Raw genomic sequence first — 11376 nt, 5'->3', positions numbered from 1 at the left:
AAGCTATGATCTTTGCAAAAAGACTGCCAAAACGCAAGTACTCGTTCATGTGGAGTGGGAGCCAATTGAAACAGTGGACGAGTTCACATATCTAGGTGTGACCTTCCACAGGACTGGAAATTTCACACGGACAGCAAAATCCGCTGCTGCTGAGAGTACTGCAGCGTACGCAAAAATTCTGCAAATTGCGAGAAAAGCCAAGATCCCACCAATTAACACAGACATTGAACTCTTTGAATCTCTCTCGAAATCCATCCTCTTATACTCTGCCCCAATCTGGTCACTTAACCACCTAGATGACATTGAGAAAGTACACTGTAGTTTCTGGAAAAAATTATTGAAACTCCCCAAGTGCACCCCAGGATATATTATACGACTAGAGACCGGAACCATTCATGCCTCCTATTCCATCATCAAAAGTTCCATCCGGTTTCTTCTACGCCTACTCGAGAAGGAAGACTCAGTCTTTCCTCAGTCAGTGTATTAAATGGCAGCTCAGGTGGGCACCACGTATCGCACAGAGCGAAATAATCCAAAATTATCGGAAACAATTCCACGAGCACTTTTTTAATGAAATTTTTGCGTACTCCGAGTTGTTGAGGGTGAAGGCCAAACATATAAAAAAATTGACGAGCCACGCCCACTTTGGGTGTGGTTTTTTCCTGGTAGGGTTAGAGCCAAATGGCATATCAAAAGTTGTAGCTCATGCGATGGTACATCTGCAGTAAAAATTTCATCTAAATCCGTTCACAAACAACAAAGATATCCAATGGCGAAACTCGGCGACAGTCAAAATGCGACGACTTTAGGGGCGTGGTTCTCCGAAAGGGGCAAGTACAATACTCTGAAAATTATTGTAAATTGTAGTCCCCACTGATCTTAACGAATTCCAAGAAAAACGGAGATCTTGATTCTGCCCCTTTCCAAGCTATAAGCCCGGGAACATTGGGAACATTCATGGCGAAATTGTCCAAAAAGGGTGAAATTTGACATGTATCGCAGTAAAAATCGATATCTAGCTTCAGCCAGGTCTAAAAAGTGCGTCGCAGGTGAAATTTACCCATGTCGTCAGGGAAGCATGTCGACGTGTCGAAATTTCGACATGGAGCTAGAGAGGTGAAATTTAAAACTAATACTCCCCTGCCCTCCAAACTACATATGCAAACACTTTTGATCATGTCGACACGCCATTTCGATAGAAATCGACCTTTTAATGTCCAAGTTTTAATGTCCAACTCTAGCTCCATGTCGAAATTTCGACACGTCGACATGCTTCCCTGACGACATGGGTCAATTTCACCTGCGACGCACTTTTTAGACCTGGCTGAAGCTAGATATCGATTTTTACTGCGATACGACATGTCAAATTTCACCCTTTTTGGACAATTTCGCCATGAATGTTCCCAATGTTCCCGGGCTTATAGCTTGGAAAGGGGCAGAATCAAGATCTCCGTTTTTCTTGGAATTCGTTAAGATCAGTGGGGACTACAATTTACAATAATTTTCAGAGTATTGTACTTGCCCCTTTCGGAGAACCACGCCCCTAAAGTCGTCGCATTTTGACTGTCGCCGAGTTTCGCCATTGGATATCTTTGTTGTTTGTGAACGGATTTAGATGAAATTTTTACTGCAGATGTACCATCGCATGAGCTACAACTTTTGATATGCCATTTGGCTCTAACCCTACCAGGAAAAAACCACACCCAAAGTGGGCGTGGCTCGTCAATTTTTTTATATGTTTGGCCTTCACCCTCAACAACTCGGAGTACGCAAAAATTTCATTAAAAAAGTGCTCGTGGAATTGTTTCCGATAATTTTGGATTATTTCGCTCTGTGGTATCCCACACCCAACAAGAAGCTGGGGAAGAGCACTGAAAAGGGTACTCGCCGAGATTGCTGACGACCATACGCTTGATCTTCCATCAAAATTTCAAGTCGATCGGATGAGTTTAAAAAGATTTATCGTTAGACAGACAGACAGACACAGACGGACATCACGGGTACATAAGTCGATTAAATAAGGTTGAAGAGAGTTATTGCGAGACAGACAGACGGACGGACAACACGGGTGCATAAGCTCTGGGGCTAAAAATATTTTTTAACATGCAAGTTTTTGTAACCACGGTGCATATGCAATACAATTTTCATGAGAAAAATGCTGAAATCAACGCAAAAATACCCTTTTTCAATTCCATCTGGTCCGCCCCCACAATGTCCCGAATTTTTCTACTTATGTTATTTGGACTCTCCAAGAGTTGTTGGATTTATTGATACTGGTTTTAAAAATTCGGGACTTTGTGGGGCCACGATATGATGTCGTGAATATGCATAGCAATTCCTATACCCTCCTTTCCTCAGTAAACTGTAGTTAATTGTTACGCGAGATGTTGTGGTAGCACTTCGTTTTTTAGGACTATTATGAACATTTTTTCGGCAACAAATTATAACCGCAGGTGTAGATCATAAACAGATTTTGCTTTAGAGTATGGTTGAATTCAAGAATTACTACTACGGTTGAAAACTTAAGAAAACATAATTAATAGGTTAAAAATATTTAAACCTATTTTACAAATCTGAAGAGGTTGTACAAACGGATTCACATTATAATAGGTGGAAATAAAAGTAAGAATTAGTAAACTTTTAGGGTTTTAACCAGCCATTCAACACCTGAGGATGAGTGTGGCTGACTTATCTGGTAATCTACAACCTGACACATTCACATATGGATAAATAATTAACTTGGGGCTAGACTTGTGCATTTTGTGATTCACCTACATAAATTAATCATACAGGGTGTTAATAAAGTCCGATCCCATTTTTCCTGTAAAAAAGTGAAGGCTAGTATAAAAAAACACTACCCGTGATACTTACAAAAAATGTTCGACATATTTACCTTAGTATTTGGTCTTGTTACCATTTACTTTAACCATGCCCTCAACTCTTTGTTTAAGGCTCTGTGCTAATTTTTCCAATGTGCCTCTGGAAATCGAATTCCATACATCTTGAACTTTTTTTTACTAGCTCTTCCCTCGTCCGGGGTTGTGGCTCTTTGTATACATTTTCCTTAAGTATGGACCACTGGTTCTTCAGGGGATTCAAATCTGGGCCGTTAGCGGCCCACACCCCCTTGCTCCAGACCGTTGAAACTTGCGTCTTGATGAGACTCAAACTCGCTTTTGCTGTATGGGCTATAGCACCATCCTGCATGAAAACTATTTTTCTTTCATTCGGAAATATTTCCTTGTTCCCCATGCTATCGAAATAGATAGGTAATATTTTTTCCATATAATGCTTTGCATTGACTGATTGGCCTTTTGGTATGATATGTAGAGGGGTCACGCAACGTGCACAAAATCCACCCGCTACCATAACTTTAAGCCCGAATTTTGGGATCGCTCTTGATGGTACATCCGATTTGTTTTCTGTCCTGTAACGAACATTTTGTTGGTTCAATTTTGGATATAGTTCAATAATAGATTCGTCAGTCCAAAGGATGTGACTGCGCAATTCTTCACCAAGTCTTTTTTCACTCAAATGGGCACTTTTCTGAAGGAGTTCTTCAAATTTCAGACGGTCATCGATATATTTTTGTGACATGAGAGGTTTTTTTGGTTAGTTTGTAAGCTGTGTGACCCCACTTCGTAGTTTTCACAAATTTTTGCACGGTCACACAGTTAATTTGCTTCTTCTTCTCTTTATAGCGTTTTGAGTCATTTAACTCCCTTGCTCAATTACGTAATGAACTACCGGTTTTCTTGCAAAGTCTGTTTTTAATCATTCTTTTTGTGGTAGGTGACACCTTTCTGGGTCGCCCTGGTCGCTTTTTGTCGTGGACAAAATTTTTATTCTTCCATTTCCAAACAGTTCTGCGGCTGCAGCCCAATTTTTGCACAATTTCTGTAGGTTTAAGCCCCTGCTGATGCAATGTTTGTATCTCAACTCTAAGATGCTCATGACTTACACGTTTAGTTGTTCCTCCCATGGTAAAAATTTGAAATAAATAACTTCACTGGTTCAAAAGTTCCAGCTGAATTTGTAACAACCACGCTCCAAAAAATGCATGGGATCGGACTTTATTAACACCCTTTAGGTCAACCTGCCTTAATCTTGGAGACAATGTTTTGGAGAATACTTTTGAAAAGAATGTACTAAAATTCATGAAAATATGACAATTAAAAAATCTATAATCTGGACAAAAGTATAAATAAAAGAGAAGTAGTAAAGTATTTATTACGTAACAATTATAAAAATGGTAGACATTAAACGCCGGCTTTTAGAACGGGGGAAGTTTTACACCGATATGTGTTTGAGATTTGTTTTTCATATCAACTTGGAATCATAGTTTGTCACCGCGTCGTAATACTTTGGAATCAGATTGTTTTCCTATGAAATATACATTCCGTTTCCAAAATGTGTATGTTTAGTTCCAAATGGTTGCTGTCTATAACAACAAGTTGTTAAATCAGATCAAATAAATGTTAGAGAGCGATAAAAGAGGGTTTATTAAGTTTGAAAAAATTATAAAATCCCATTTAGAAATCCCATCTATTATATTTCCGAGCGAAATATACTTTTACTAGTATAGAAGCCCGTCATAAAGAAGGGCAGCAATTATTTTTCGTTGTTGAGGATATTTTTTGACGTTTTAAAGATGTTTTTATTGTTGACAAACATTTTTATTGCCGTTGCTAAGAAATTTTTTCTAGGTTGCCAAGGAATTATTTTTAATCCACCTCCCCCCTCATTGCATACTCTGATATCTAATACCCCCTGACCCCATACTCCTTCAAGGTGGTATGCAAGTAGTTATGGCCCTGGAGACGACCCGGGTCAAGTGATCCCGTCCAGAGGGATGTCAAGCGATCATCTGGATTATAAATTTTAAATAAATTTTTATGTATTATAGAATTTTGTAGGATAAGAATTAGCTGTGAAATGTGATATTCTAGAAAAATTGATATATTGGAAAATATAAAGTTGAATTAACTCAAAAATATCAGTTTTTCTAGAATTCACAGCTAATTCTTATCCCACAAAATTCTATAGTATATGATCGTATGATCCAGAGCTATCGATTGACACCCCTCTGGATGAGATATGATCAGCTGACTCCGTTCGTCCCCAGGACTCACTTTTCCATATTCACTCATAGCCACGCGTCGCAACCAGCAAAAAATACCACTTCCCCAAACTCCTAAAAATTTTATTTATCTTATTTATTTTTATTTTGAAATAATTTCACCTGTCAGCACCAAAATTCTCCATAACTACTTGTATGCCAAACAAATTATAAACAATTCCTATGCCCTGATTGGTCAATTCAAATATCAACAACCAATCAGAATGCTGGGATGTCACGGAAAATTTTTGACCGGACTTTTGTAAATTATATAATAGATGCTAAAATTTAATAATGGAAATGAATACCTTTATTATATATATAAATTGATATATACACAATTTCTAAGTTATTCAAGTACTTAAATTTAGATACGATGCCATCAATTCATTTGCTTTTGTACCGTTTGGACTTTTACTAAATATAATGTAACTGTCGGTATTATTGTTCAAATTAGCCACAGTTTGATGAACAAGCCTAAAAAGATGTTCAATTTTCCAATGATTTTTTTAGGTTTTTCAACCATAAACCGTCAATGAAGGCTACTATTAGGTTCTAATGATGTTCATTTTGAACACTTACCCAACCCTCCTAACATACGCAAACATTGGGAGTGGGGGGTGTCTTGGTTTTCGAAATAAAAAATCACACACATGTGCCAAGAAAAAACGCTAAAAATTGCACTATTTTGACTCCTTCGACGAAACTCAATAAATTGACATCCTATTATTTGTTCCTACTAACTCTACATGCACCAACAAACCTTCCTCCTTAACATCGAGAAATCAGAGATGGGGGATGTGCCATTGTTTTGGAAATAACAAACCATATACGTAAGAGCAAAACTTCCATCATTTTGCTTATTAAAATGGCGTCGAGGATCATAGTATTCTAAATTTATGCTATTCAAAAATAAAAGATTAGAAAACCTAAATAAGTGCGACGAATATCTATAGTCGTACGGTGTACAATTTGTAATGCATTACATTAGTTTAAGATAATATTTGGAAAAGTTTAAAATTTTACTTTAAAACAAATTTCAAAAATTATGATCATCGACGCCTAGAAAATTAGCAAGATGTGTAACACACTCGGAACAATGGCAAGCATCTCATATATCTATTAGCTTTGGATCTAATTAAAATATGACAACATAAATAATTTGGAACTAGACTTGTGCATTTATGATTGACATACCTATGTATATGAAGTTTATAAATGTTTCTGCCAATGTTTCATGTTAAACTGGATCTACCTTGTTCGGACATAACTTTACATATTTTTTACGAATATAATGTTTGCGCTGAAACAGCATCATAGAAATTCTCCATGGTTACAATTGTACTATTTTCTATAGATGGTAGAAACATTGTAGTTTCACATGGTGAGAAATTACAAAATTCAGGGTGAAAGGGTGAAGACAAATCTGAGGAGGAGAGGGGGGATATTGCGACTCGCAGATCCTGTTGAAACTGTTACCATATCAAAAACCTGCAGTGCAGACTCCGTATAGCCCGAGTCAGGGTTTGCACAGTCATTTATCAGTCAATCCTATTATTTTACATCAAAATCAAAAATTTCCACCCAAATTTCAGCTTAATTGGACGATTTTCAAAAATCGGTATGGATCACACCATAGCGTCCCCCCAGATTAAATTTTTTTTCCAATTTCACTTCATATGCTTTCATTATGAGCCATTAACTACATACATGCAAAATTTCGCTTAATTGAACGATTTCCATAAATCGGTATGAGTCACCCCATAGGGTACCTCTGGTTCAAAATTTTTCCACTTCTACGCCAGAAACTCACATTGTAAGCCATTATTAACTTTCATACCAAATTTCAACTCGATCGGACGATATCCAAAAATCGGTATGGGTTACCCCATAGGATCCCTCCAGATAAAAATTTTTCTAATTTCACTTCATATTCATTCTATAGGAACCATTTGTAAGTTACAAATTGTAACCTCTATGTCAAATTTCAGCTTAATCGGACGATTTCCCGCTAGGGTCCCTCTAGAGTAAAATTTTCCCAATTTTACATCGTAATCTTCCATTAGTGTCCATCAGCTATCTCTATGCCAAATTTCAGCCTTCTACGGGTATTTTTAAAATTTGTCACCTTGACCCCCACCGACCAAAATCATACCCACCGGTCAACCAGTGGACCGATCTGGCCCATCTTCGAACTCGTCCTTACATTTGGGTCAAGTATAATGTATACCAAATTTCAAGTCGATCGGTATAGTTTAAAGAGAGTTATCGGTTCGACAGACGGACAGACAGACGGACGGACGGACATGACGGTTCCATAAGCCCTGACTCGGGCTAAAACTCGATAAGTTAGGACGAAATGTAAAGTATTTCGACTCACTGGCCACCCGTTTCCAAGATTTTGACCTTTCACCCTATTTTCATATTTTAATGCCGAATTATAGATTTTACTTTATTTTATAATAGTAATCCTAATTTAGTTATCTTAAATACTAATATCACATTATATTTGAATTACAATTCGGCGTTGAAACTTAAAAATCTTTGAAGTTTTTGATAAGTTAATCTCTCTTCCTCTCTCTATCTACGTTGGTGTCGTCGTGATTTGGTCTGGTGACGGTGAGCCCCCTGCTGCTTTCTCTGCCTGGTTTCAGGGGATCAAGACGACGGCGTTGAAACGGTGTAAATTAGAACAGAGGAAGTAGGGACAGGGGTTTCTGTCGGCCTCCAGCCGTTAAAGCATGTTGTATGCCGACGGAAACTACTTGCTTCTATTCCTCTGGACCCCAACCCCTAAGTTGAATAAGTCGCACATAAATGTTGCGACTTATTGAAAAAAACTAAATAATTCTATTTCACTATGGTAATTACGATATAGTGTAGCAAGAAATTTTGAAAAAACTAGTCTAAATTTTTTATAGGTACATCTTTGTGCAGAAAAGTTACCAACAACATAACATAACTTGTTTTATAAATCAATTTGAACAATTTTAATTTTCATAATTTTGGCTGCATAATTTTTACCTAAGTGGCAGTTTTGCCTTATAATGTTCTAAATCACACTTTGAGAAAAACACAAAGTTCTTACACAGAATTATGAAATTATATCAAACAAAAATTACATTTGTATTTTATATTACATACATTTGATGTACAATAATATGTCAAATTAAAAGAACATTTTTTCCGAGCTTCACGGCTAAGGAGAAAGTTAATGGGTCTCCCAAAAGGTTAACTCAAACAACCACTAAATACTCTTGTTATGTAGCAGTAGTACCGATACGGTCTGATTAATGCAAAAGTTTTCTATCACAAGGGGTGTTCCTTTATCTACAAAATTCTGTCCAAACTGCACCTTAGTTGGTCGACACGCTCTCAATTCCTTTCTAAAACTAGACCTAACCGGAAAACTCTTCAGCCCTTGGTTCAACTCTGACAGCAAAATACCCGAATTTGTATGCATTCTAGCAGCCAATGTATTTATAAAAATTTTGACGGATACGACTCTTGCAAATTTGGTTATAAATACCTTGGCTGCTAGAATGCATACAATTTCCAAACTTTCTTTTATTTCCGTTGATTTTGACTTGTTGAATAGAGACGAATGCACACGAATAGGGAAAACACTTGGATTTGTGGAATAAGTCCGAGCACTGCTGGTACCATTTCACCCTTCATGGCAGAATTTTGAACGTTATCCAACAATTGGATGGAACGATATGTGTGCAAAACTTGTCTTACAAGAATTTCCTTATTATCTCCTAGGTCCATAGCATTTATTAATCTGATCAGTGTAAACAACAATTGAAATTATTATACAGATCATATAAGTTGTTAAGGGTACGAACCACTTATGTGCGCCATATTACTCCATTTTGAAACTTTTTGAATTATTAGTCAGATTTAAGGAAGAAATTGAAAATTCTGCCTAATCAAGGTTTTAGATTGTCTTCTTGTTGTTGGATTAAAAATATAAATTCAATATTTTGAATCTCTTTCAATGAGGGGATTTATTTCTAAATCTCCGCTGCAACTTTTTAGATCTCCTCATTGAAAAACTTACAAAATATTGAATATTTTTAATCCAACAACAAAAAGGCAATTTAAAATCTCGATTAGGCAGAATTTTTAATTTCTTCCCCAAATCTGACTAATAATTCAAGAAGTGTCAAAATGAGGTAATATGACGCACAAACATAAGTGGTTCGTACCCTTAAATTGTATTCTTACTCACCTTCCCACATATTGGAGATAATCCAGCATGCAAACAATAGCGGGAAAGAAGGTGTAAAACATGTAGAAAGTTCCATCGTACGCGATATGTAACCATAACCAGTATTCAGTGCTTAACATTAATAACCAAACCCACGTGGGAGGAGGTGTCCATGTATTGCCTTTGCAAAATGGCGACATTGATCCGAAAAAAGGAACGGCACAAGGGTTGTGAAGTTGCAGCACGACAACCATAAGTGGGATTATGACAGAAGTGACGGCAAAGAGTTTGAGAAACTGGGCGAGGAGAAAGCCCTCCATTGATGGTGGGGGGAGTGGACCTAAAGGAATGGAAAGAATACATATCGTCGATCTAATTCTGAAAAGACCTAAGTGCAGTCGATGCTTAATTTAAAAACTTCTAGTAAAGCTTTGCGGAGCCCGACCCAGGGATTATCACACAATGGTTAACAATATGTGTGAATTGACTTCATATTATTAGTTTGTATCGTCTTTGGAACGAACATGCCAAATTTCAGTTCGATTGGAGGATTTTGAGAAATCGGTATGAGTCATCCCATACGGCCCCACAATTTAATAATTTTTCAAATTGCAGTTCAAATTTATTCATTAGAAGCCGTTATCATGGTATATACCAAATTTCGCCTAAATCCGATGACTTTGAAAAATCGGTGTGGGTCACCCCACAAGTTCTCTCAAAATGAATATTTTCCCAATTTAAAGTCATATTCTCCCACCAGTTGTCATTGGCGACATCCACGACAAATTTCAGCTCGATCGGAGGATTTTCAAAAATCGGTATGGGTCACCCACTAGGGTCACTCATAAAAACAATTCTTCGAATTTCACTTCATATTCTTCCATCAGAAGCTATTAGCTACCTCTGTACCAAATTTCAGCTTTCTACGACTACTTTTAATTTTCGGCACCCTTGACCCATACCACTAAAATGGCCCCCACCGGTCAACCACTTGACCGATCAAGTCCATCTTCGAACTTGATTCCTAACTTTGCATGTTGTAACTGTGTGCCAAATTTCAAGTCGATCGGATCAGTTTGAAGAGAGTTATCGCAAGACGGACAGACGAACGGACAGACGGACAGACGGACGGACAACACGGGTACATAAGCCCTGGGTCGGGCTAAAACTTAAGACTTAAGTCTTTTTCAAATTAAGCATCGACTGCCGTTAACTTTTTTTTAAATTAAGCATCGACTGCACTTATGTCTTTTCAGAACTAGTACGGCGATATATGACCTGGATTCAGGCATTTTTACAATTTCAACTAATTTTCCTTACCATTTTTTCGTATCGTTTTTTCAAACGTGACAAACGCATACAAACTTTGACACGGTTCATTGGTTGCTCCAAAGTGACATCGTGTTATAAAGAGAGTAAGCGAAATAAGTAGGAAAACACCACCTTGACATTTTGCTCCTAAAGGATCCTTTCCTAGCACAATTTTTAACGCCATCGCAAGCACGTATACGAGGTGAGATAAAACTTGGAATTTTTGAAAATAGCGGTGATAAATGGGCCATTTTTTTTGGTACGACGATTTGTTCTGAGATAGCGTCCCATTGAAATAGATTGCACTTTATTAAGTTACAAATCTTTAGATGGAAGATTAGCAGTGGTTTAAATGTTTTTAACCACATGATGCTTGACTTAAGAGTGAAATGACCAAGATAATTTTTCGAAAGGTTTGAATGGAAGTTAAAATAAGTTTATTAAATATTTACGTATAGAAGTGAAACCCTTATTTATAACAAAATATAGGTTAAAGGAGCCAAATTATTCAAATTTACTTAGCCTCCATGTAATTATTTCTCCAATGAGCTGTACATAATTTAACACCGGGGGCGTATGTATGTCCATATATATTTATTTGTTGAAATAGTTCTGATATTATTTGCAATTAAAATCGCAACATTTCTTACATTTGCGGAAATTCGTGTATTAAGTTAGATTTAAGAGGTTTAAAGTTATTATGGAAGTAATTACACTATCTGTTATGAATGAA

At 37.0% G+C, this 11376-nt stretch overlaps 1 protein-coding gene across 1 annotated transcript; it reads right to left on the bottom strand.

Moving 5' to 3' along the window:
* Positions 1 to 7769: 7769 nt before the first annotated feature.
* On the bottom strand, positions 7770 to 11027 carry LOC118438676. The gene is made up of 2 exons (XM_035859260.1): positions 9354 to 11027; positions 7770 to 8903 (listed from the first exon to the last, which is right to left on the bottom strand). Exons 1-2 carry the CDS (start codon positions 9650 to 9652, stop codon positions 8687 to 8689), a joined length of 516 nt encoding a protein of 171 aa, XP_035715153.1. The 5' UTR covers positions 9653 to 11027; the 3' UTR covers positions 7770 to 8686.
* Between the last annotated feature and the right edge of the window lie 349 nt (positions 11028 to 11376).

Source organism: Folsomia candida, unplaced genomic scaffold (assembly GCF_002217175.1).
Source record: "Folsomia candida strain VU population unplaced genomic scaffold, ASM221717v1 Fcan01_Sc024, whole genome shotgun sequence".
NCBI lineage: Eukaryota > Metazoa > Arthropoda > Collembola > Entomobryomorpha > Isotomidae > Folsomia > Folsomia candida.
This window is presented reverse-complemented; position numbering and strand designations above follow the sequence as displayed.

Coding starts and splice junctions, on each gene's coding strand:
- LOC118438676 (XM_035859260.1), bottom strand. CDS start 9,652: ATGGAGGGCTTTCTCCTCGCCCAGTTTCTCAAACTCTTTGCCGTCACT. Junction 8,904..9,353: donor TATCTCCAATATGTGGGAAG/GTGAGTAAGAAT, acceptor TACACTGATCAG/ATTAATAAATGCTATGGACC.